The sequence below is a fragment of the Saccopteryx leptura genome, chromosome 5, assembly GCF_036850995.1.
Source record: "Saccopteryx leptura isolate mSacLep1 chromosome 5, mSacLep1_pri_phased_curated, whole genome shotgun sequence".
Classification (NCBI taxonomy): Eukaryota; Metazoa; Chordata; class Mammalia; order Chiroptera; family Emballonuridae; genus Saccopteryx; species Saccopteryx leptura.
Genome location: NC_089507.1, coordinates 82,168,325 through 82,189,981, shown reverse-complemented (window position 1 = coordinate 82,189,981; position 21,657 = coordinate 82,168,325). Strand labels below are relative to the sequence as shown.

At 37.2% G+C, this 21,657-nt stretch overlaps 1 protein-coding gene across 1 annotated transcript in view; it reads right to left on the bottom strand.

The window, feature by feature from the left end:
* Nucleotides 1–6,436: 6,436 nt before the first annotated feature.
* The window catches only part of C5H4orf17 (chromosome 5 C4orf17 homolog), a 33,677-nt gene continuing 18,456 nt past the window's right edge, over nucleotides 6,437–21,657 (bottom strand). Inside the window, exons 4-8 of the mRNA XM_066386485.1 lie at nucleotides 16,917–17,060; nucleotides 10,484–10,565; nucleotides 9,244–9,442; nucleotides 8,178–8,221; nucleotides 6,437–6,684 (exon numbers count right to left, since the gene is read on the bottom strand). Coding sequence (XP_066242582.1) covers nucleotides 6,485–6,684; nucleotides 8,178–8,221; nucleotides 9,244–9,442; nucleotides 10,484–10,565; nucleotides 16,917–17,060 — 669 coding nt within the window. The 3' untranslated portion in view covers nucleotides 6,437–6,484. The remainder of the gene's footprint in view (nucleotides 6,685–8,177; nucleotides 8,222–9,243; nucleotides 9,443–10,483; nucleotides 10,566–16,916; nucleotides 17,061–21,657) is intronic.

The window sequence follows — 21,657 nt, the reverse complement described above, 5'->3', positions numbered from 1 at the left end:
TCCGTCTAAGACTCTTTACGCTTGTCTCGGTCACATGATACATTTATCCGTCCCACCCTAAAGACCGGTCTGTGAAAATATTTTCTGACATTAAACCGGTCTGTGGCCCAAAAAAGGTTGGGGACCACTGCTATAATTAATAAGCAGATATAATTGATAAAATCAAGTTCTATAGGCTAAAAGCAGTTTTCCAGTGTCCAAGGAATGTTCATAAATGTAAATATATATATATTAATCCACAAAGGAAAATAGGTTCCAAAATTAGGAATAAAATAAGCAACTTCTCTGATAATAATACTTTGAAGTAGAAAATAAATTTGTGAAACAGGAGGAAAGCCTTACCACCTAGAAGTTTTTAATTTAATGTCAGATGGTCCATTGTAAAAAGAAGTGTTAAAGATAAAGTTGGTCATGACAATTATAAAATTCTAAACTATTTACACATAACTTCAAAATGTATGAATAAAATTGAACAAAATTACAAAGACCACAGAACTATAACATCTACCATAATAGTTGGGAAAATTTAGTACAACTTTATAATCGGCTAATCAATCACAAAAGCCTAAATTAGGATATATAAGATTTGAAAAATACAATTAACAAGTTTGTTCTAATTAATATATCCACAACTTTGTGTCCAACAGTTTTAAAATATATTCTTTTCAAGTTATTTGGAACATTTATGAAATTGGCCCCATGGTAAGCCTCAAAGCCACCCTCAAGAAAATCATAGAATTGGTCATTTTTACAGATCATATCTGCTACAATATAATTAAGTTTTAAATCATTTAAAATATGTTTGAAAAATATGCATTTGGGAATTATTTTTAAATCCTAAACAAATTATTTGTTACAAAAGAAAACAATGAATATTAAAAAATACTTAGAATTAAATTTCCTCTAACTTGCTTTAGCTACATTCCACAGAGGAAATTTCATAGCCTATGTTGCTTAAGTTAGAAGAAAAAAAGAAAGTAGCGTTACTGATCTATGCACTTAATTTAACAAGAAAAGGACAATATATTCAAAGTTGAAGGAAGGAAATAAAACAGAAGCAATAATTAAAAATAAAATGAACATGCAGTAAAGATGATCAAGGCAAAAATGGATACTTTGAGAAGACTAGTAAAGTAGATTAACCTCTGGCAAAATTCAATAAGAAAAAAGGGAGAGAGGGGACACATAATATAGAAATGAATAATGGAAATATTAAATCAGAAACATATTATAAAATACTATCCATACATGTGAAAGTTTATATAAAACATCTAAGTTATGAAAATAAAAATTACCAAAAATAAAAAGTAAATGAAAAAAATTGCAACCCCAAAGAGTTTTATAATTCTTTCGTGTGTGTGTGTGTGTGTGTGTGTGTGTGTGTGTGTGTGTGACAGAGACAGAGAGGAACAGACAGACTAGAAGGGAGAGAGATGAGAAGCACCTTAGTTTCTTAGTGATTGCCTTCTCATATGTGCCTTGACCAGGGGAATACAGCAGACCGAGTGACCCCTTACTCAAGCCAGCAACCTTGGGTCTAAGCTGATGGGCCTTGCTCAAACCAGATGAGCCTGCGCTCAAACTGGCGACCTCAGGGTCTCGAACCTGGGTCCTCTGTGTCCCAGTCTGACACTCTATCCATTGTGCCACCGCTTGGTCAGGCAAGTTTTATAATTCTAAGTAAATTGATTTAGTATTTTAAAAGCCAGGACCAAATGTCATGAGCATATATGGTGAGACATACCAAAAGCAAATAAATCATCTTACACAGACTCTTTGTAGAGAATTAAAAATGAAGGAACTATTATTGTATGAAGCTTATTAATTGTGTTGTTCAAATCTATATATTTTCCATTTGTTTTTTTAAATATTATGGTAATAAAATATAACATTAAATTTACCCTCTTAACCACTTTAAGTGTACAGTTCAGTAGTATTAAGTATATTCACATGGTTGTACAACAGATCTGTATAACAGTCATCATGTATCACTGAAACTCTATACCCATTACACACTAATTCCCCAACCCCACTTCCACCAGCCCTTGGTTACCACCTTTCTACTTTCTGTTACAATGATTTTGACCATTTTAGGTATTTCATATGGTGGAATCACACAGTATTTGTCCGTTACTGACTAGCTTCTTAGCATATTATCCTCAAGTTTCATCCGTTTCATATCATGTGATGGAATTTCCTTCTATTTTAAGGCTGCATAATATTCCATTGTATGTATATACCACATTTTCTTTATTCATTCATCTGTCCATGGATATTTAAAATGCTTCAACCTCTTGGCTATTTTGAACAATGCTGTTGTGGGCATGAGAGTGCAAATGATCTTTGAGATCCTGCTCTCAACTCCTTTGGATATATACTCAGAGAAGTGGGACTGCTGGATCATATAGTAATTCTATTTTTAATTTTTAAGGAACATTTATACTATGTTTGCATAATGACTATACTATTTTACATTCCCACCAACAATGCATGGGGTTCCAACTTCACATCATTGCCAACAATTAATTTTCTGCTTTTTGATAGTGGACATTATGATGGGTGTGAAATGATATGTCATTGTGGTTTTGATTGCCTTTCCCTAATGACTAGTGATGTTGAGCATCTTTTCATGTGCTTCTTGGCTATTTGTATATCTCCTTTGGAGAAATATCTATTCAAGTTGTTTGCCCATTTTTATATTGGGTTGTATTTCTGTCACCGAGTTGTGGAAGTTTCTTATATATTCTATATATTAACACCTTATCAAATATACAATTTGCAAATTTTCTCCCATTCCTTAGGTTGCCTTTTCACTATGTTCACTGTGAGTTTTAAAGTTTTGTGGAATCCCACTTAGCTATGTTCTTAATTTTGTTGCTTGTATTTTGGTGTTATAGCTAAGAAATCATTACCCAATCCAATGTCATTAAGTTTTTCCTCTATGTTTTCTTCTAGAATGTAGTAGTGTTAGGTCTTACATTTGTCTCTAATCAAGTTTGAGTTAATTTTCTATATAGTGTAAGATAGCTGTTCTTTTGCATATGAAATCCAGTTTTCCAAACACTATTTGTTAAAAAGAGTGTTTTTTTCCCCATTATATAGTCTTGGAACCATGTTGAAAATCATTTGGCCATAAATGCAACATTTTATTTCTGGGCTCTCTATTCTATTCCATTAATTTGTAGGTTTATATGCTAGTACCATACTATGTTAATTACTGTTACTTTATATTATGTTTTAAAATCAGGGGGTGTGAAGCTTCCAACTTTTTTTCTCAAAGATTTTTTTGTTATTGTTATTCAGTGTCCCTTGAGATTCCATACAAATTTGAGGATTAGTTTTCTTTTTTTTTTTTTTAATTTTTTTAAATTTATTTTTAGAGAGGAGAGAGAGAGACAGAGAGAGAGAAGGGGGGAGGAGCTGGAAGCATCAACTCCCATATGTGCCTTGACCAGGCAAGCCCAGGGTTTTGAACCAGCGACCTCAGTATTTCCAGGTTGACACTTTATCCACTGCGCCACCACAGGTCAGGTGAGGATTAGTTTTCTATTTCTGCAAAATGTCATTGAGATTTTGATAGAGATTGCACTGAATCTGTAGATCTATTTGAATAGTATGACTACTTATTTTCTTCCCCTTCTCCAATTTGTATGCCTTTTTTTTTCTTTTTCTTTTTTTTCTTCTTTTTGCTTGTCTGGTTGCTCTGGCGAGAACTTCCAGCACTATGTTGAATAGAAGTAGTGAGAGGGGGCATCTTTGCCTTGTTCCTGATCTCAGAGTACAGAGGACAAGCTTTCAGTCTTTTCCCTTGTTGAATATAATCTTAGCTGTCAGTATTTCATACATGGCTTTTATTATGTTGAGATTCACTTCTTTTATTTCTGGTTTATTGAGAGTATTTTTTATCATGTCAAGATGTTGAATTTTGTCAAGTGTTTTTTCTGCATTGATTGAGATGATGGTATGATTTTTGTCTTTTATTTTGTTCATGTGGCATATTTCATTGATCAGTTTTCATATATTGACCCATTGTTGCATTGAGGTACAAATCTCACTGTAAAAACTTATACTAATAAATAAAAATGACTGAATGTAACTATTGTATTGCTGGAATATGACTGCTTCTTAAGTCAGCCCCCTTTCAGCTAGACTATTTCTTAATCATGGAATATAATTAGAAGTGATGTTTGCTATTTCAAAATCAAGAATTGAAGCACATTTTTTTCATTGTGGAAGGCAAAATGATGTCCCCCAAAGATTTGAATCCCTGGAACCTGTGATGTTACATGGTAGGGGGGAATAAAATCACTAATCATTTGACCTTAAGATAAGATTATCTTGGATAACGTAGGTCAGTGGTCCCCAACTTTTTTGGGGCCACAGACCAGTTTAATGTCAGAAAATATTTTCACGGACTGGCCTTTAGGGTGGGACGGATAAATACACAAAATAAAATTATGCAACTGGCGTAAAAACTGTGGTATTTTTAAATATAATTGTTGAACTTACGAGACAAGTGTCAAGAGTGAGTCTTAGATGAATGCAACAGAGGGAATTTGGTCATTTTTTTAAAAATAAACCATCGTTCAGACTTAAATATAAATAAAACAAAAATAATGTAAGTTATTTATTCTTTCTCTGTGGACCAGTACCAAATGGCCCATGGACCAGTACCAGTCTGCGGCCCGGGGGTTGGGGACCACTGACCTAGATAACATCCAGACCCAATGTAATCACCAGACAAAGTGGGCAGAAGAGTCAGTGTCAGAGTAATATGCTCTGAGAAAGACTCAACCGGCCATTGTTGGCATTAAAGATAGAGGTATGGACACAGGGAAGAGATGGACAGCTCTCAGGGGGAAGGGGGAAGAGAAGACTGGATCAAAGAAGGTGAAGAGATTAGCCAAAAAACATATACACATAACAAATAGATACAGACAAAAGAGTGGCAATAGCCAGAGGCAAGGGGGGGCGTGTAAAGGTAGTAGGAGGAGGGCAAAGGGAGGTGAATGGGGGTGGAAAGAGGCTTCACTTGGGGCAGGGTGTAGCATGTGGGGTGTAGATAGTTTTATATTGAGTTGTACACTTGAAAAATGTATTGTTTGGTGAGCCATGTCAACCCAATAAATTTAAAATAAAAATAAAAAAAGGATAGAAGGGATCCATAAGCCAAATAGTGTGGGTAGCCTCTAGAAGGTAGAAAAAGAACATGTATTCTCCCCTAAGCCTCCAGAAGGAATGTAGCCTGCCAACCCTTTGATTTTAGCCCACTGACACTCATTTTGGACCTCTGCCCACAGAATTGTCAGAGATTAAATTTGTGTTTAAGCTACTAGGTTTGTGGCAATTTATTACAGCAACTATAGGAAATTAATACTTTTCTCCAATCTCCTTTTCCTCTTTTGCCAGCAGGATGCACTTGACAGTGAAACCCTTGGTGATGGTTGAGCCACAAGATGGAAGGATCACAGGCCTCTGAATCACCAATAAAGCAAAGTCATCTGATGACTAAAAATATACCCTTTGGGCTCTTAGAAAAGATATAAATATGTATGTGAAAGACAACATGCGTTGCAACTGTATATTTTATCCTAATGAATAGAATTCTCTGTTCCTTAGTTTTATTTTTTAATGAGAATAACTAGTAGCTACCTCAAATAGTTATTGTGAAAATTAAATGTTACTATATCTAAAGTGTTTAGAATTATTCCTCACACACAGTAAGTGCAATGTAAATATTAACATTGCCCACATGCATGCACGCATGTACACACAGTAACCCACACATTTTATAGTATCTCTTGAATATCGAGCAAACATTCTAAATAAAAGATTGGCTAATTAGCAGAATCTAGCAGTACCCTGAAAGAATAATAGTCATGGCCCAAGAGTGGTTTATTTTAAGGAAAAATACAAAATGTTCAATATTAGGAAATTTGTTAATACCATCACAATTAATAATAAGTGGAAGCTAGTTTCTTTCTAGCTCATTGGTGAGGGATAATTTTATAGCTTTTCTTTCTTGGAGGGAAGAGAACATTTTCCCCCAATATCCCAACAACGTTATAAACACCAGACATTGTGAAAGTTAGCTCAGATGTTAGCTCAGATTCTATTTCTGTCAGAGTTTTGAACAGGTTTTGAAATATAACTGCTTAATTCTGATTATGATTTTTCTAATATCAGGGCCCTATACTTATGTAATTATACTAACAGTGCAATATTGGAAGTATAATTTGGTCATGTAATTATCATGACTAAATGTAGTGTATAAACAAACATTATTTTTTTACACATGGCATTAAAATTAACTACAAATAGAAATACTGTCTCCAATAGTATTTGTTTAGTAGCATTTTATACAGGTGCCACCAGATAGAAGATCTATTGATTCTTCAATACCAAAATATTTAAAAAATAATAACTTGATGTTGTAACAAAGTGAAGCTCATGTTTGTGAAAGAATTAGCCCAGTCTAGATTTTCTACCTTTGGTATGTTAAAGGAGAAAATGCTTTCTGGGGAGAGAGATTGTATCCTTGTATACTCCTTGCTGATGTTGGTTTTGTTGACATGCTCTCCAGAGTTTTAGGCCTGGGCAGAGAGTTTGGTCTGCTGAAATAGTCTGCAACAGGTATTGTCATCTTATTTCTTCTTATAAACATTGGAGGCTTGTGTTCAGCCTCTGAAATAGAAAAAAATTTAAATAAGACCATAATTGAGACATCGAACATAGCTTCTGCCATGTTTTAGTAGCAAATGACATACAAAAATAACTATATGAAGTTTAGGTGAACCAAATGCACCCAAAATTCATAAAATAATCTATTCTTATCTTTGTTTTATCTGCTCATCTTTAATGAGTTATTTGTTCTATAATATGCAGATATGTTCTTTATTCTTAGAGTCAAATGTCATTTTGGTAAAAATGAATTAGGGGTGGTGATGGGCACAATGGGACCAGTGAGAGAAAGAAGGATCTATGGTTCTAAGAGACAAAAAGTAGACAAGCAGGTTAAAACAAGTTATTTATACTCATGCGACCTCCCCAAGGCCTACATGGTCACATCCAAGGAAGAATAAGGATTTGGGGAGATGCTAAACATCAACACTAGAAGTGAAGAGGTATTATTTGGGGATTTGTATACAGAAATTTTCCAAATGTCGAGACAAGGTAAAATAGATTTGGGGCCAACAGGTTAAGACATAAATTTGAGTAAAAAAAACATTACTGTCAGGATGCTTTTTGGGGATGAAGTGTTTGGTTGAAGAAGACAGATACAATAGATAATCCTTAGAGTGTCAGAATAAGGGGGTATTTTCTAATTTCTAAATTATACTTATTATTGCCTATTAGCAAAGAGAGCCCCTATTGGGTTGGTTGATTCCAAAAGAACCTGCTAGAGCCTAGAGTGACCTTTAGGGATTTTAATCAATTACCATATCATTCCTGGTATAAGGGAAACTTGTAGAAATAATATGGTAGATTTTGTTTGAGGCTAGTAGACATCCTTCATGGTCATTGCTCTATAATCATTGCTCAAAAGTCTTTGATTGTTGCTGTGCTTGTTTTAATGCTAGGAGCTATCAATCCCACTGGGATACTGCAATTGGGCTATTCTGGGCCATCATAGGACTTTCCACCATTTTTAATTCTTCTTGGTCCAAACTGTAGGCTGGAGCTAGGCTTCCAGTAGGGACACAAAACTGATTCACTCTTGTATTTCAGCTCTCTCATGGGGCATCTCCTGGCTGATTGCCATTTTACTGTTTTCTCTTGTTGAATTTGTTTCTAGTGAAAATTATTTGGCTCAATAACAGTTAAGCTGTGAAGAACCAAAACTCTGAGATCTTTGTCTTTTTGTTAAGTCAGTGCAGGCTTCTCCTGTCACTGGACTGGTATGACCCAACCTGTAGTTCCTTGTGTCCTTCTGTCTTGCTTCTCAAAGAATGTCTATCCCTAATGAGGCACTTTATTTTTCAATACAAAGTTAAATTTATGTCCAATTTATCTCTGTGAGAAATTCAGCAGATGCTGTCCTTTAGAATAGCTGGAAATCAATGTTGTATTTCACTGCATTTAAAACCATAGATTCATAATATCTGTGTCCCTAACCAGTTAGATACTTATATGTTTTCCTTATAACAACTCAGCAATTATCACAAACTGTACTTAACCTTTTGGTACTTCCTTATTTTCTTCAGATCCTTGACTTGACACTCTAAACCAATTGGAGAAAGAGAAAGTGAAATTCATAGGTATAAACAAGTATTTTCTATAGGCTGCAATATCATCATATTAGCTAAGTATATATATGCATCTTAAATACGCTATTCCAAAATTCTGTGTTTCAAAGTAGACAGTATTAAATGTATTGTCCAATGAAAAATTCTTTTGACTTCAAGTAAATATCTAAACAGCACATCACATGCACTAAGGTAGAGAGACTGACTCTATCTCTCAGTTTCTAATGTTACAGAAACTTAAAGGTGGAGACAAATTACAATACAATGCTACAAATTTCTCCTGTATCTTAATGCTTTTTTTAAAGTCACCTCTTATATGTTTTGAATATTTATGGTCTCTGAATTTAAGCTTTATTCAATTTTTAATTTCAAAGCAATAAGATTTTCTTTCCCAGCTTAAATAACTTCTTACCACAGTCTTTCACCATGATGTTATACATATTGATAAATATTTATTTTCTTCTGTCATTGAAATTGCAAGGTTTAGGAAGAATTTCTACTGAAATATTTTTCAATTCTCTTACTAGTTATTTTCCCCTCTGACCCCCAGGAATATGTCAAAGATAATTAAGTGAAGCAACTTGTTTTACTCTTGTATTGTTTTGTCCAAAAAAAGTGATACCTCTATGATACATTTAAGAAAATATAACATAAAATTTAGATTTTCTGTATAGCTTTTATTTTTAAGTAAACTAAAAAACCAAAAACTATATATTTTTTAGATTTCTGGATGACTACTCTTGCTTTTCCTCAAAAAGAAAGGTTTTTGGGTAAGGAAGTCATAGCCCCTGCAAAAATGCTCTGAAAAGTATGATTTAGAATGATTCTCATTATACTTATGAGAATACAAAAACAAAAGCAAATACACATTGTTGTCATTTAGTGAATCTAGAAGACTTAAAACCTCAGCATGTTTAGTGTTTTGAAAGATAATGAAAAGAGAATTCTAAGTCTTTATGTACCATAAGCCCTCTAGGTAGCCATTGTGTGTAATTACCTGGTTAATTGATGCCCTTCTCTAGATCTGGTCAGCAACTTTAATGTCGTGGGTGAATCTGAGGGCGATGTTAGTTCAGTTGGCTTCCCAGTCACTGCTGCTGGTTCTGCTGAGATGTTTCTTCTTAGAGGGCAAGGGTGAGCCAACAAGTTTATCTCAGCCAGCTCAGCATGAATCAAAGCTGAGACCCATTCTTTTTCTGCTTTAACAAAAGGGGTGGGAGGGACATGAAAGCTGTGATTATCATTGTCTAGAAACACTGAATTAGTTTTTTTATCCAGTGCAAAAGTCTGGCAATCTGTTTTCTGGGAAGGCACCTATGTGTGAGTCAGGTTTCTGCAAAAAAAGTTGGTCCGTAACCACCTAGTTGCTGTTGATCTGTGATACTGCAGAGTGCCTGTGGTAGTTAACTCACTGAGGTACTTATCTCTGAATGGCAGAGTGATAGGTTTCAAATACTGAGTACAAAACTCAAGCCTTATAGGCCACTGCCAAATGAAAAAAGAAAGAATAAAAGAGTAAAAATAAAATAATAAAAAGTACTATGTGACCTCATTAAATACAGACTGATGGGTACGAGCATATCTAGAAAGATGTACACTAAGCATTCACTGAAATGATGTCTGTGATAATTTACTTATTATTATTCTTTTTTTTTCTGTTTCCTTTTCCCCCAACAATAAGCACTTACTTCTTGTGTAATATTTTTGTTATATTCTTTAAAAAGGGGAAAAAATAGAGGATAAATAAAGACTGCTTACCCCATTGAGAAGTATTTTCTCAATTGCCTGCCAAGTCGTCTTGAATTCCTGGAGTAAGGGACTCTTTCTAAAATACTCCCATTTAAAACATTAGTCTTTTCCTGGCACATGGTATTTCCTAACTTTGATTAGTGCAACGGTTCTCAAAGAGTTGTCCCCAGACCAGTTTTATCAGCATCATCTGGGAACTTGTTAAACATCCAAATCCTCAGGTCCCACCCACCTCAGAAATTTGGCTTCGGTCGGCCTGATGACCAGCTAAGTTTGAGGATAGCTGCTCCATGCTATGTGTGGTTGTCCCATTAAGACTGGCATGGGTTCTCATGGAACAAGCCACAAAAGGGTCTTACGGAGGCTCGGAGATGACTGAGTTGATGGTTTTGATGGGGAACTGGCAGAGCTGTTAGAATCTGGAACTTGGAAGGCTATGCTACGGCCATCCATACCAAGGGAAGAAACGGGCTCTGGGTTAATCTCACCTTTTGAACTTGCGTGAAGCAGCCACTGTAGAACTTCTGCCAGAGAGTCAGTACGTAGAATGTTACAGAGCTTTGCCAGAATCTGACAGAGAATGTTAGAGTTACATAGTGAGCAAATAAATGGTATAAGGTTTATAAAGTTTCTTTTACTTTCCCCATTGTCTCATTTTCCCAGATGTCACTCTGTATATAGTGCCCTTTTAAATCAATTAGGATTTACCTTGGAGCCAGCAGAATCTTTAAAAAACCACATCTCCAATATACATTGTGATATACTGCTCACAGAAATTAGGGGATACCTTATCGCTTCCTATTCATTTTGAATATCCCCTAACCTTTTGAGGCGTATAGTTTAGGTGAGGAGATATGGTTTTCCTTGTTTGTCTGTTCAGTACCAACATCATCTGGAGGAGCCATTCATTTTTCTTCTCTAGGGGAATTGATCCTTCCCTCTGTACCATGGGGTTCTAATAGGGTCCTTTCAGTCACAGAACTGTCCCCATCTGGACTACTCCTCTCCATCGTAGGTGCACCTAGCTGGATTCATGCTGCTCCTCAGGTCCCTGAATGCAGTGATCGGCCCAATGGAATAGGAATCTAACTCCCTTTTGTCAATCAGAACCCTTCGTCGACAATTTTTATCTGGAGCTAAGGGCTGAAGTGTGGATGATAGAAGAGATAAATAACTAAAATAATTAATTCTAATAAAATGTATAATAAGCATTAAAGTGCAAAGTATTAAGCTCACATAATGTTTCTAGTTTGACCCTAAACAGCATCTGCTGTTGGAATTTACACAAATCTAAAATTAATACCTGTTCCCTGAACTTCAGTTCTAGATAACCATCAGCCTACCAGATGTATCCACTTAGATATACTATAATTATTTTGAACCAAAATATCTAAAATTAAACGTCCATCTTTCTCTTCCTAAAACCTGCACCAAATTTGCTCTTCTCCTGATTGCCCTCCCTGTCTCAGTGGACAGCATCAGCATGAATTGCATATATGTCCAAACAAGAACCTGGGATTCATCTTGGATGACTTCCGTGCCTTTTTCTACAACATACTGCCAAACAAGTTCAGTAAATTCTTCCTTCTAAGTGTTTCGCAAATCTCTCAATTTCTCTGTTTAGCACGGCCTTGCAGTCTAAACCATGGCTAATTCTTCTTGAGCATCTTTTTTCCTAGTCTCTCTGCTTGAAATATTTTCTTAAAATATTATTCATTCAACAAATATTTGTGTCTGTTATTGATCTACATGTTGGAGATAGAGAATTTCAATTAAAGAGCAGAAAAATCCATTGCCCTATATTGAGCTTTGTTATATTAAGATTCTTGTCCTCTAAAGTGTCCTAATTTCACAATAAATCCATGGCCATCGCAAAAATAGAAAAAAGAACTGTTTGGTATTTGCTAGGCCACCCTGCCTCTAATAGTATTTTCATCAATATGGTGATAGCACATTAATCCCAGATTCTTTAACTCATAGATTACTAATTGATCAACATTGAGAGAATATAATTATCCTTTTAGTGAGAGGAAGTAGAATACGACCTATTAGGAAGCTTCCTGCTTTCTTGTCATTGAGTTTTGTTCTGGAAGGTAGTAAATATATTGACAGGTGAGTTTGATTTGTTGAAACTTGATTTTGGGAATTGGGAGTGTAGGTCTAGAGTAGCTCCTGCTCTGGAACAAAATACCCTACTCTTTTTTTAACGTTTGACCTTTCTGCAGTCTCAACTGAACTCCCAGTATGTTCAGCAAGGTCTCTTCAGTCTGGCAGGTCAGAAGTCCAGCATCTCTAAGCAGTGTGCTGCCTCCCAGAGCTTCCTTCTGCCAGGTCTCTGAACCTCATCTTCTGCGTGTGCAGCTTGTATTAGACTAGAGACTCATGACACCCTATGCAAGAGTTTCGGAGCGAGTTCAAGCATTTCATTCTTTCCTCTATCTCCCTCTCTCTCCCTCTCTCTCTCTCCCCTTCTCCCCTGTCTCCTCTCTCTCTCCTCAACTCCTCTCCTCTTCTTCCCCTCTCCCTCTCCCCCACTCCCTCTCTCTCCTGTCTCCCCTCTCTCCCCTCAACTCCTCTGCTCCTCTCCCCCTCTTCTCCTTCTCTCTCCCTCTTTCCCCTTCTCCCCTGCCTCCCCCTCTCCCCTGTCTCCCCATTATCTATCTCCCTCTCTCTCCCTCTCTCTCTCTCCCCCTCTCCCCTGTCTCCTCTCTCTCTCCTCAACTCCTCTCCCCCTCTCCCCCTCTTCTCCTTCTCTCTCCCTCTTTCCCCTTCTCCCCTGTCTCACCCTCTCCCCTGTCTCCCCTCTCTCTCCTCAACTCCTCTCTCCCTCTCTCTCCTCAACTCCTCTCCCCCTCTCCCCCTCTTCTCCTCCTCTCTCCCTCTTTCCCCTTCTCCCCTGTCTCCCCCTCTCCCCTGTCTTCCCTCTCTCCCCTCTCCTCCCTCCATCTATATCTCCTTCTGCCTCCCCCCTAAAAACAATTAAGAAAAATAGTTTGGAGCTCATTCTCTCCACAGATCTCTCATCTTCAGAATCTTAAGTTGCAAATTCCAGCCACTTCAGCATCCTCACAATCTGAACTCTGCTTTCTCTACTTGGTGAGGCTGTTACTCCCTGGGCACCACTTTTCTGTGCCATGACTAGAAATGTGCCTCAGACAGAAATGTAGAGATCATTTCAATTGTTTTGGGGGTTTTTTTGTCAATGGTCATATATATATTTGTACTATGTGTTGTCCAATGCCTTAAAACAGTAATAGTCTCTCTCTATATTTTTCTCAATTATATGGTTGTTTACAGTAGGAGGCTAAGTCTTTAACCTAATCAATCATTTTGGAAGTGGAGTACCTTGACAGCAATTTTGCTTCCTCCTCCCAAATTAATTCTGCCTATTTTATCTAGAGAATTTTTCTAAAGTACAACTCTGATCATGTAATTCTGTACTTAAAAGTAATTCTGTGTCACTCACTGCTTAAAATTTCTCACTGACTTCCCACAGCCCTTGAGATGAAATCTGAACACCTCAGTATGGTTATAAAGTATCATTATCTGATATCTGCTTAGTCTCCAACCCCATTTCTTGCAAATGTTTTGCCACACTTTCTGCAACAGCCATGGTAATTGCTTTCAGTTCCTTGAATATACAATGCTCTCACCTCTTAACCTTTAGATAGAAGTTCTCTTGGCTGGGAATGACCTTTTCATTATTTTTCTTTATCTTCTAATTATATCATAAACATTCTTTAGGTTTCTTTCTCCTTGAAGACTCTCTTAGCTTTAAGACCTCGTCTTAGATGATCTTATAACACCTGTACAATCCCCCTCTTAAGCTCTGTGAATGAAGGGGACCAACTGTATCTCCAAACTGTAGCATTTTGTCACGTGACATTAAATACTGATAAAAAATAAATGTGTTTGGCATATTTTTGGCGTCAATAATAATGAGACTTATTCATATAAATTCAAAATCTTTGGGAGGAATGCTAAAAACAAGATCATAATAGACACAGAATTCTGTTTTCTGTTAAAGTAATAGTTGTGAAACTACATACTCCTTCATACACAGCCCTGCACAAACATTTCTTGATTTCATAGTCCATTCAATGTTATTAGCCTGAACAGTAGGAAACTGAAATATAGTTCAGAATTTCTGCAGAAGGCATGGAAGGATGGGATAGCAAGATGAGCTCTATTTTTAGGACTCCTTTATATAAGCCCCCAAATTTTAATGGCCTATTTGCCTCACTTGCCTCCTCCTCCTTTCATTTATTTAACAAATAGTCCACAATGATTTGCTAATTGCCATGCATATGTCAGTTAATATTTCTCAGACTGGTGTGTACTGAGGAATCAGTTGTGAACAAGCCAGACAAGCTCCCCTCTTTCAAAGTGTTTACATTTTAGTGGATTTTTATTATTTAAAAAAAAAATTTATTTATTCATTTTTAGAGAAGAGAGAGAGAGAGAGAGAGAAGGGGGGAGGAGCAGGAAGCATCAACTCCCATATGTGCCTTGACCGGGCAGGTCCAGGGTTTTGAACCGGCAACCTCAGCATTCCAGGTCGATGCTTTATCCACTGCGCCTCCACAGGTCAGGCCATTTTAGTGAATTTTGTATCAATAGATGTCCAGTTAAGTTAATAACTGTAAGATGTAAGATGCTTTGTAAGTATGGCTCTCTCATGGATGCCCACAAGGCCATTTGTGCAGGATCGTGCTGATCTATTGCTGCGCCCAGGGAACCAGGACAGCTTCACGGAAACTGCAGGCGGACTGTGGCTTTAGTTGAGTTCAAAGCCTATGTAGTTGGCTGATTTTCTACAACTCACTTTGAACTTGGTAGAACTCTTCCTTTTAATTTATGTATTTAATATTCAACAACTCTAAGTTAATAATCATGAGGTCCCTAGCACTTATCTAGGCACTGAAGATAAAGCAATAACCAAGACAGACAAGGATGAGGTTTTATAAGACTTAAATTTTAGGCCCTGGCCGGTTGGCTCAGTGGTACAGCGTCGGCCTGGCGTGCAGAAGTCCGGGGTTCGATTCCCGGCCAGGGTACACAGGAGAAGCGCCCATCTGCTTCTCCACCCCTCCCCCTCTCCTTCCTCTCTGTCTCCCCCCCCCCACCCCCCCCCCCCCCCCGCAGCCGAGGCTCCATTGGAGCAAAGATGGCCCGGGCGCTGGGGATGGCTCCTCGGCCTCTGCCCCAGGGGCTAGAGTGGCTCTGGTCACAACAGAGCATCGCCCCCTGGTGGGCGTGCCGGGTGGATCCCGGTCGGGCGCATGTGGGAGTCTGTCTGACTGTCTCTCCCCATTTCCAGCTTCAGAAAAATACAAAAAAAAAAAAATTTTTTTAGTGTGAGTGGAATGGGAGGCAGAGACAATATTAAAAATAATAAATAAATATGAACATATCAGATATGGTATATGTTATACAAAAAAAATAACAAAGAGTAATAGGATAGAGAGTGACTGGGTAGCTACCTTTGGGTGGGCGGTCAGGGGAAGTACTTCTGAATAAGTGATATTTAACCTGAATCCTTCATGAGAAGATGACCACTAAAAGGATTAAACAGATGAGAATTTCTTGCAGGGGAAAGCCCCTCAGGAGGGAATGAGAAAATTATAGAAAGATCAATAGTGCCAAAGTATAGTGGGTGAAGTGGATACTGATTCTGAAGACTCTGTGATGTAAAGTCTCTAGCCAGAATCATCAGGAAATTATGTTTACATACAAGTCATAGTTGTAGATACTCTCCCCTCTTGTCCTCCTTTCCTTTTGTTCTCTTTCCCAATTTAGTCATCAACATTAAATATTATACCCGGTGACACTGTTATCCTTTACTTTTAACATAGCTCCTTATCAGGATTATTCACCGACAACTCTTACCACATGCTCTGTTATTTGCAATTGCTGCTACTGATACTTATTTAAAAATTCTATCAGAGTCATCATTACAATATTTTGACCCTTAATTCATTGTATGAGGAATTACAGGAAGGCAAGGTGTAGATTATCAAAAGGATCTAAATCAAAAGGATCTGATTTATTCATGATTATGTGTCATTCTCAAAAACAACTAGATGGAGAGAAACATATAGTAGTCTAATATGAAATATTATTACTAATATAACTAGGTTCATAACTCCAGGCAGAGAAGATTGGAAGAAACAGTTTTCCACAAGTAAGAGAGAGGGAGATGAATGTTGATTGGAGGAGTCTCTGCTTTGAAACATGTAAAGGAAATGTATAGGGAAAGCTTAGAGTTTGGAGATAGTGCCTCTTGAGCATCACGAAGATGAGAAAGAAAGACATGGGGAAAATATGGCCCAGGTTGTTTGGCAAATACTAAGCTTTTTATTATGTTCAAACCAAGTGCTATGGTTTTCTGTTTGTTTGTTTTTATTTTTGTTGAATTTATTGGGAAACATTGGTTAATAAAATTATATAGGTTTCACCTGTTCAATTCTATAATACATTATCTGTACACTGTACCAAGTGTTCACCTCCCAAAGTCATGCCTCCTTCCGTCACCATTCATCCCCCTCTACCCTCCTCTACCTCCCCACCCCCTTGCCCTCTGGTAACCACCATTCTGTTATCTGTGCTTAGGAGTACTTTCTGCTTGTTTGTTTGTTCAATTCCTTCACCTTAAACAAACAAAATAGAAACAGACTCAGAGATAGAGAAAACAAACCGAGAGCTATGAATCATTGTTTTTGTAAGAGTGACAGGATTCCAGGGAGAAGTAAGACTGCAAATGAAAATAGGATCAGGCCTTGGAACTCAGGCTGTGATTTCCAATTACTTCAGCTGTCAAAGGGGGAACCAGAGTTATCAAGATGACAAGCGCTGTAATTTTTTTGTTTGCTTCTTCATGCTATCCCCAGTTATGGATTAAATAAACCCACCACCCCTTACTTTGATTTCCTGGTCCAGATAGTTTGGTATGCATACGGTGTTCTCTTTGACGTTAGTCGTGCTGCTCATCAGCTCTGAGGAACAAGAACCAGCAGTCGAGCATACTTTTGGAGGTGAGGGTGGGCTTTTTACCTTAATTTCTTCCTACATCAAAGACACAATATGATCAATATGCATTTGCAGCCACTTATGTTTTGTATAAAAATTAAATGTAAAATGAATGAGAAACAGTGTAGCTAAATGAGAAACAGAACATAAAAGTAAAAAGGGCTTAGTTTTAATCCTCCCTTAATTATCTATTTTCATATAGCATTTGGAGACAGAACAAATAGTAATACATCATTTACTTTTTGTGAAATCATTTTAAACCCTTGGTCACAGATCAACATCATAATTTTTAAATGTTTAATGTGTAACTTTTATTTATATTGCGGCTTCAAATAACAACCAACTCATGACACATAAGAAGATTTTCTGTTGAGTTGGGAAGATTTCCCTTTTATGATAGGAAAAGACAGCCAAAAGGTTCTCTGGTGTGTCTGTAAGAGACTGCATGGTGTGAACTGCTGCATCCTTGCTCTCTGTCAGCTGAGAGTTGAGAATTAGAGAGATAAACTTCCTCACTTCCCTTTGATTGGTTGGGAACAGAAATAGAAAGTCTATTTTCTTGTTTTGGGAGGTAAAATATACTGTTTGCAATTAAAAAAAAGAAAAGGTTGTCAGAGCTATAAGTTCAAGAAGAGTTATAGATCTGTGTGCCTATTCCTAAAAAGGATTTTTAACCTTCAGGAATGAGTGATATGTAAAGACACCAAGAAAGTAGTGGCTGAATATGTCAACAACTGGGGACTGTGATGACTGGACTTGATTGAATAATGTTTATCTGTGGAAGTTTAGTGAAAATAAAACTATGTTGTATTTACATACATTCTTTTTTGTTAAAGTTTATTATGTAGACTTCTAGTTTTGGGGAATAGTAATACATAACTTTTTTGATTTAACCCTTCCACTGAACACAATAAAAAAATCAGATTTAAAAAGTTTTTAGCCTGACCAGGCAGTGGCGCAGTGGATAGAGCATTGGACTGGGATAAGGAAAGACCCAGGTTCAAGACCCCGAGGTCGCCAGCTTGAGCACAGGCTCAACTGGTTTGAGCAAAAGCTCACCAGCTTGGACCCAAGGTCACTGGCTCGAGCAAAGGGTTACTCTGTCTGCTGAAGGCCTGCGGTCAAGACACATATGAGAAAACAATCAATGAACAACTAAGGTGTCACAACGAAAAACTGATGATTGATGCTTCTCATCTCTCTCCATTCCTGTCTGTCTGTCGCTTTCTATCCCTCTCTCTCTCTGTCTCTGTAAAAAAAAAAATAAAAAGAATGATAAAAAGTTTTGTAAATGTCAAGGTGTAAATAAAATAAGGATTAATAGGTTAAAAGTGAAAGGGAAGTGAGAAGCTTGAAGTGTAACCAGTGCAGTAGCCATTTTTGCCCTGAGGTCATTGATCCTGGAGAATGAGGATCTTTTGACTTAAGGATCCTCAAAAATAGGACTCAAACTTCAGGACCCAGATCAGAACCACCCAAGAGATATATTGTCAAGGGGAAAGTGACCTAGAAATGTAACAGTCTTTGAAAAAATATAGTCAGAGATAAAGGTTTGAACTTGGTTTATATTGATGTAAGCTTGTAGGGCCTCTAGGTTCCTATAGAAGCAAGCACAAATTCTTTCTGGAAGAAAATTCATTTACCATTGGCTTCAGATTCCCAAAAACCGTTTTAATACATAATATCCACCAATTTGAGCCTGACCAGGTGGTGGCACAGTGGCTAGAGCATCAGACTGGGATGCGGAGGACCCAGGTTTGAAACCCCGAGGTTGCCAGCTTGAACACGGGCTCATCTGGCTTGAGCAAGACTCACCAGCTTGATCTCAAGGTTGCTGGCTTGAGCAAGGGGTCACTTAGTCTGCTGTAGCTCCCCAGTCAAGGCACATATGAGAAAGAAATCAATGAGGCACTAAGGTGCTGCAATGAAGAATTGATGCTTCTCATCTTTCTCCCTTCCTGTCTGCCTGTCCCTATCTGTCCCTCTGTCTCTATCATACAAAAAAAATTAATATCCAGAAACTGAGCTGTTAGTCAAGAAGAAATTAAAATGTGAATTAGAAAAAATTTAACTTAATATTACATTTTGCTATGAAAATGTTACATAGCAAAAATTATGAATACAGCTAAAGCAATTCTCAGAGGAGAATTCATAGCTTTAAAATATAGGTATTAGAAAGATAGAAGAAGCTAGATGAAGAACAATAAAATAAATATGTGAATGGAAAGAGGAAAAAGATAATAGAAATCAAGAAAATAGAAAACAATAAACATAGAGGATTAAAAATACAAAAATTAGTTATTTGATATACTATTTTTTTGATATAATAAAATTGATAACTATGTTGAAACTGATCAAGAAAAAGATACAAAATAACAAAGCTGATATATAAAAGGGTATATCTAATACATCTTGTGGATATTTTTAAAAGAATGTAAGAATATTATGTATAACATTGTCGATAAATTTAAATGTTTAGGCTCTAGCCATTTGGTTCAGTGGATAGAGCATCAACCCAGCATGTGGACATCCCAGATTTGATCCCCAGTTAGGGCACACAAAAGAAACAACCACCTGCTTCTCTTCCCACCTTCTCCTCTCTTTTCTCTCTCCTTTCTTCTTGCAGCCAGTGGCTCAACTGATTCAAGCATTGGCCAGGGTGCTGAGAACAGCTCCATTGATTCAAATATTGGCTCCAGATGTGGGTTTCCAGGTTTATCCCAGTTGGGGCACATGCAGAAGTCTGTCTCTCTATCTCCCCTACTCTCACTTAGAAATAAATAAATATTTTTAAAATTTGAATGTCTATATGAAATGATTGAGTTTTAGAAAAAGACTATATTACAAAATCAATTCAAGAAGAAATAGAAAACTTAAACATAACAAAATAAATTTCAAATCAAAGAATTAGATCAGGCTTGAAGATAGTAATTTTATAATTAAAGTGACATTTAATCAAGATAATGTAATCTAAATAGTTATACTTCTAACAAGAAAGTTTCAAGTGACATGATTTAAAACTGATAGAAATGAAAAAATATATAAAAATTCATAATTATAGTCAGATATTTAAACACCCCTCTCAATAATTTTTGGAAGAAAATATTTTCAAATACATATAACAAAAGATTTATGCTAGAATATATAAAGAACTTTACAATTTCATAAAAAGAAGACAAATTACCAATTTAAAAAGTAGGCAAGAGAGGGACTTGAAGATGGCAGCAGAGTAAGCAGATGCACAGACTCCCAGCTCACACCACCAAACTGGATTATAAACTAATTTATGAACAATCAGCATGAAAAACCAAATCTGAACTATAAGAATAGCTTTCAAAAACCAAGGAGCAAAGAAGAAGCCACAACAAACCTGGTAGGGAGAGCCTGAATCTTTCCTGCTTACAGGAACAGAGGGGGGGGTGAGGCTAGGCCCTCACTCCAAGGAAAAGAGCATTAAATACTGCTCACAGCCACTTGCCTGGTGACCAGGGAATGAGGTGTGTTGAAAGGGCCCACTTGTCTTCCAAAAAGAAAGGAGAGAGAGAGAGACGGATGGTGAGGGGGAGAGAAATATGGGTGATGACATAAAAAGCTGACTCATTCAGTGCTGGAGGTGGCCATAACTGGGGGAGGGGCTGATCCTTCCACAAAGCAAAATACAAAAGTACTTCCAGGTCACAGAGATACAGACATCTCTCCAGCTCCAATCAGCGCAACAAGACACAGCTGAAAACAAGAACTGGGGAGGAGGGGCAGTAACTCAGGTCTCCATGGAGATCTGAGATACACCTCCCCCTACTGAAGCTGAGAAAGCAACCTGCCCCCAGAGAAATTAACTGGCAGAAGAGGACTTCAGAGCCTCAGGTCACACCCACCACATTTCTGGATACAGTTTCAAATAAGCCCCCTGCTGAGATCAGCAAACAAGACAATCACCTGTTAAGAAAACAAACAAATCAAGACTTCAAAGCGGCCCAAATCCTAAAGTGGATTACAAATAATAGCTGATGCCAACCCAAGAAGACCTAGAAACAGCACAACCTGTTGTGCTGGAGGCAGACAACACCAAGCCTAGACTCAACCAGCTCTACACAGAAAACACCCAGACACCCAGACACAATGAGAAGACAAAGAAGTGCAATCCAAATGAAACCACAAGAGAGACCTTCAGGAGATGAACTGAGTGATATGGAAATAATCAAACTTCCAGATGCGGAGTTTAAAATAATGATTGTAAGGATGCTTAGGGATCTTAGAACAACAATGGATGGTTATCACAAACACCTAAATAAAGAAATAAATAGCAAGTATAAAAAAGGATATTGAAATATTAAAAAAGAATCAGTTGGAGATGACAAATACAATATCAGAAATGAAGACCACAATGGAAGGAATTAAAAACAGGATGGATACAGCTGAGGATCAAATCAGCGAGTTGGAGGACAACTGGAATGAAGGCATGAAAGCAGAGAAGAAGAAAGAAAAGAGACTCAAAAAGTCTGAGGAAACTCTTAGAGAGCTCTGTGACAACATAAAGAGAAAAAACACGCATCATAGGGGTTCCTGAAGAAAAAGAGAAAGAACAAGGGATAGAGGCTTTATTCAATCATCTCATAGCTGAAAACTTCCCTAA